This window comes from Penaeus vannamei, chromosome 11 (genome assembly GCF_042767895.1).
Source record: "Penaeus vannamei isolate JL-2024 chromosome 11, ASM4276789v1, whole genome shotgun sequence".
In the NCBI taxonomy this organism is placed as follows: domain Eukaryota; kingdom Metazoa; phylum Arthropoda; class Malacostraca; order Decapoda; family Penaeidae; genus Penaeus; species Penaeus vannamei.
In genome coordinates, this window is record NC_091559.1 from 46,538,939 (window position 1) to 46,543,938 (window position 5,000).

The 5,000-nt window shown below is 33.6% G+C and overlaps 1 protein-coding gene across 1 annotated transcript in view; it reads right to left on the reverse strand.

Annotated features, from left to right (window-relative positions):
• Positions 1-5,000, reverse strand: part of LOC113816982 (gamma-tubulin complex component 6) — an 87,121-nt gene that overhangs the window by 7,138 nt on the left and 74,983 nt on the right. The window contains exons 19-23 of the mRNA XM_070127539.1: positions 2,590-2,676; positions 1,320-1,446; positions 891-1,053; positions 539-680; positions 134-290 (exon numbers count right to left, since the gene is read on the reverse strand). Coding sequence (XP_069983640.1) covers positions 134-290; positions 539-680; positions 891-1,053; positions 1,320-1,446; positions 2,590-2,676 — 676 coding nt within the window. The remainder of the gene's footprint in view (positions 1-133; positions 291-538; positions 681-890; positions 1,054-1,319; positions 1,447-2,589; positions 2,677-5,000) is intronic.

Below are 5,000 nucleotides of genomic sequence, written 5' to 3' on the forward strand. Positions count from 1 at the left end.
CTGCACCACATCATCGTCTTTTATCTTCACTGACTAAAATAAGAGCAGACATAATCTTGATACATCAACTGTTGGCCCTCACTAACATAAACATTTTAATCCATCTGCCAAACCTTTTAACTGCACTACTCACTCTGATGTGTAAACACTGAAGGAATGTTGGTGATTGCAAAGGAGAGGTTGTCTATAAGGGGACTGCTGCTCCAGCAAGAGTCAGCCACAGACTTCTGCAGGATGCTGTTCAACTCAGCGGGAATAAGAAGTGTCGCTGGATCCCTTGTTGTGTCAAACTGTGGAACAGAATGCTCGTTATTTTCTGAATCACCACATCTGATACACAATACAGTAGACATCCAAAAAATTCATAATAATCACATCATATCTTTACAAATGACATCTCATTTTCTATTTACTTATCATAAATTGTTGAAAAAAAAAATATATATATAATAATAAAGAAAATAATAATAATAAATAAAAAAATAAATAAATAAAATAAATAATCAAACAGATAAATACAAGGCAACTCTTAACACACCTTTGTGAAGAGATTTACGGTAAGTGCTCTTGCAAAATGGGCATCATGCAGCAGCAGGAGAGCACGGAGAGCTGAGAAGTGGTCAATCAGACTCTCCTGGACTAGAACTTCACTCAGGAGACTTGTGTTCACCAAGCGGCTTCTGTAGAACATAATAACATATATTAGAGCACTGTCACACATAAACAGTGTAAAAACCATTTTAGAAAATGGAAGTATAACAAATTTAAATGATCCCATTTCGGTAAAACCTAAATAGTACTGGATTTTAACATTCTGCAGTTCTCTTTCATCTCAAAACTCTACCTAACATATCCATCACAACAAATACATCAGATCTCCATCAACTAACTGTGTGGCTAAGTGAAGTCTTATGGAGCGGATGAAGTAGATGGGGAGGCAAGCCAGTTCACTGTTGGTGGGAGTCGTGAACAGTTCCTCTTTCTTTGCACTGCCGACTGTTGCCGGGTGGCCAGTCAGTGCAGTTCCAGTTATATTCAGGAGGGGGGCTTCATCTGGAGGAAATTTTTAAGAACCAGTAAAAATCTAGGATGCAAATTATGTGTCACAGAATTAAGCTAATTTATATGCATGGTGGTTACTACATATAAATATTTTGCAAGAATTTAACAATACATATTAGTATTACTTTTTAATACCATGAACTCTGTGACTCATATAACTAAAAGCTGATATCAATCTTTATATAAAAAAAGAGAAGGATGGAACAATAAGAAAATAGACAATGAAAATATTTGAAAGAAAGAAAAAGAAATCTCACCCATAAGCTTCAGATACTCTACGCTGTACGGCTGGACCTTCGGCACGACTGAGAGCCTCCTTGCGGACAAGAGGTCATCCTCCATGGTGGTGTCAGTGTGAGGTGAGGTTGGCGACACGGCTGGTGCCTATTCGTTTAGGAAAATTATTAGCTTCAACATCATTAACATCTCAGCAGTCACCCTGAATGTATAAAGATAGAAAGAAAAACAGGAAAAGAGAAAACAAAAGAAAAGAAAAGAAGATTGAAAGTCTTACCAGTGTTGGATAAGCAGGATATATGAAACAAACTAGACTTCACAGAAATAGGGTGAACTTGAGAAAACTGAGATAAAATATGGACAGCATATTCCCAATTTGTTTGAATATCTACAACATTTCAATGACTACTTTAGATTTTAAAGGTTTACCAGATATATCTCATTCTTTCATTTTTAATCATATATATCATTCAAGTGCAGAAACAAAGTCCTCTGAGCTTATAATACTAATCACTGTTACCAATGAAACAATTGTGTTTGAATGCAATAACTAATGTACTATTACTTACCTCCAACCAGGTATTACAAAAAGGGTGCATCATGCATTTACAAACTCAATTGTGAATATAAAATAATCTCTTTAAATACTGGCTAAAAAGTAGATAAAAAAAAGATCTAATTCACTTCTGCAATTTTTAATTACAATATGAAATGATAAAAATGAATAAGAGAGCATAAAATAGAAAAAAGAAAGAAAGAAAAGAAAAGAAAAGAAAGAAAGAAAGAAAGAAAAAAGAAAGAAAAAAAAAAAGACAAAGAAGAGTACTTAATGCATTCTTCCATCCTGCTGGTCTTCTATGATGAAAACATTAGTTTATCTAGAAAGACAACAAAAGGAACGAAGATTTCGAAGCCAAATATATTGACTGAAAATATACTAACTGTTCAAATTTGAAAAAAGGCTGTGTATATATGTTCAGTGGCAATAAAAACGACAACAAAGAAGATCAAAACAATTACAATAATAAGCAATAATAGTAGTAGTAGTAGTAATAATAATAATAATAATAATAATAATAATAATAATAATAATAATAATAATAATAACAATAATAATAATAACGACACTAAGAAAACAATATCCATACTACAGCACAATCCAAACTAAAATTTCCTTATAATGCTAATGAATATAAAAGGGAGATCAACCATTCACACACACAGTCGCATACATTCCCACGCACACGCAAACAAGAAGGAACAAAGAATGGAGCAACAGCCTCCACCTACATGTCTCCAGAGCAGTTTGTGTATGACAGCATCAGAAGCATGCCCGTAGATGCTCCTTCCGCGTTCCTTCAGTACCTCGCCACCCACCTTGATGGAGTGTAGGGGGTGGTGGAGGGAAGGGAGACATAGGATGGTGCAAGAAAGGAGGTAGAGGGGGAGGGTGGGGGATTCAGAATTTTCTGTTTAGATTCTGGTAAACTCTTGGTATTTTTTTCTTTTTTTTTTAATAGGGGTTCTGGTTAGTTCTTTTCTATTCATTAATTATTTATCTATCTATTTATCTTTTCCTTTTTGCTCATTTCCAATTAGTTAGTTGCATGACATAAAGTGTAGTGACATCCAGTGCAGTGATAACTGACATCTCAAAATGAGCTTGTATCTTTGCATGCACACAATAAGCAGCCTCGATACATCTGCTTTTTGTCTTCCAAGAGCTGAGAGAAGCTATGCCCAACTAGCAATAGCACAGTGCTAATACCTGTTTTGCAAGTTAAACAACTGTACAGGATATGGGACTGGAAATAGTGAGCATGCTGTGACAGATGCAACATCTCAGGCACCCCAAGACACGTGGTCAAAGCCTTGCGCTCATGTGTAAGAGGGAGCACCAGAATACCACTCAAACCTTGTGCAGTGATTAGTGATAGTACCATTTTTTCTATAAAGCATTCATCCTTCTAACCGTAGAGATGCATAGAGCAATACAATGTCAATTCTTATATACCTTGATTAAGTGTTCCATCACAAAACTTACTTATGTAACCTAGGCACTTCCTTGTTCCACTATGATTCAGACCATATTATCCTATAGATCCTAATCCTCCTAACAAGCAATGCTACTTGAAAATTCACACTCTAACAGTGAACAAATACCAAAGCACAAAACTGACAAGAAGTACAGTGTTGTAAAATGAATCACCATAAGAGTGCATGGCAATATACCCTTCTGAATTATACAAGTCATCCTCGTTCTCTAAAATCCACCTTGGAAAGCACAATTTACTTTCAGCTCCAAGCAAATAAACAGCATTACACAGCAAATAAAAACAACAGCTATGCTTTGTGAGGCACAAATCTCAAATCTGGATCCAAGCATCATTATTTTTTTATGCTTTTATTTCACCCTCACAAGATGCCTGTCTTTTAAATATTTCCATATCAATACAAACATCTTCCCGTATGTTCATTAGTATATATCTTTTATCCAACTGAAATATTTTATGCCTGTTTATAGTACCAATGTGCTTTCATCACACACTATCAAACACTGGTCACCACAAATGTGTAAATCAAGAATATATTTATTAGTGTATCTTGTACTTTGTGAACACAGTGCCTTCTAGTGTGTAATCAGCATACTTATGATGCCTGGATATCAAGGAATTCATTCATGGGCCATATAAATGGAGAAGCAACAAAGCATTTGACCTTTCTTATGCAAATGGTACAAAAATTGCAAGGAGTTCCCAAGTCTTTAGTTAGCATTTAGAGAAAAAAAAATTATCTAATATTTTAACATCTTGTTGAGCCTTTTTTTCTGATCTGTTCATTTGCTAACCAAGCAATTATGATTAGAATGGTAATTCTTTATAGTTTACTATAACAAAAAGACAAAATCAACTATTATTACAATATTCACAAATATCATATAACCCTAAATATATAAATTGTAAATTTGATTATTATTTCCAATTAAAGTCTTCAATCACTTTATAAAATCTGTAGCAGTCTATAAAAAATATAGTTTTTACATTTCCACTCACATCTATATCTATACAAATAAGCCCTATTCAAGAGATATAAAAGATGATAACTATAAGAAGAGCAACTGTTGAAAAAGCTAAAACGAGCTTTGAAAGGTAAAATCTAAAGAAAACTATGGCTGTATTTTCAGATCCAAAATTCCATATTGAAATGATGTGTATTTTGAAATCATTTGGCATTGCAATGCACATGTTACATGAAATGACACAATATTTCCATGCCAAAGAAAATATATTTCAATACTTGAACAATTATGGTTCTGACAATTTCTATTGATCTAAATGCCCTGTGAGGTGTTACTTCCTTCTTTCTCTTTAACTAGAGAAAATGTACATGGTAAGACATTGAATCTAATATGTCTTTAAAAAGTATATTAAAGTTACTGTAATAATCAGTTTCCATAGAATAATGTTTCAGACAAAATTATTTACTCTTTTTAAACTATATATTTTTTTGCAAAAATTTCCTCCAGAACAAACTTTGCCATAATCATTAAGCTTTACTTCAGGATAACAGAAATCAGTAATATGATCTTTTCACTTCCAGATTAATTTTGAGTGTCAGAAATGGAACATTCTATATTACCAAACAAAAATTCAAGTCATGGATTTACCTTAGTTTTGTAGCACAGTGAAATTACACTTAGA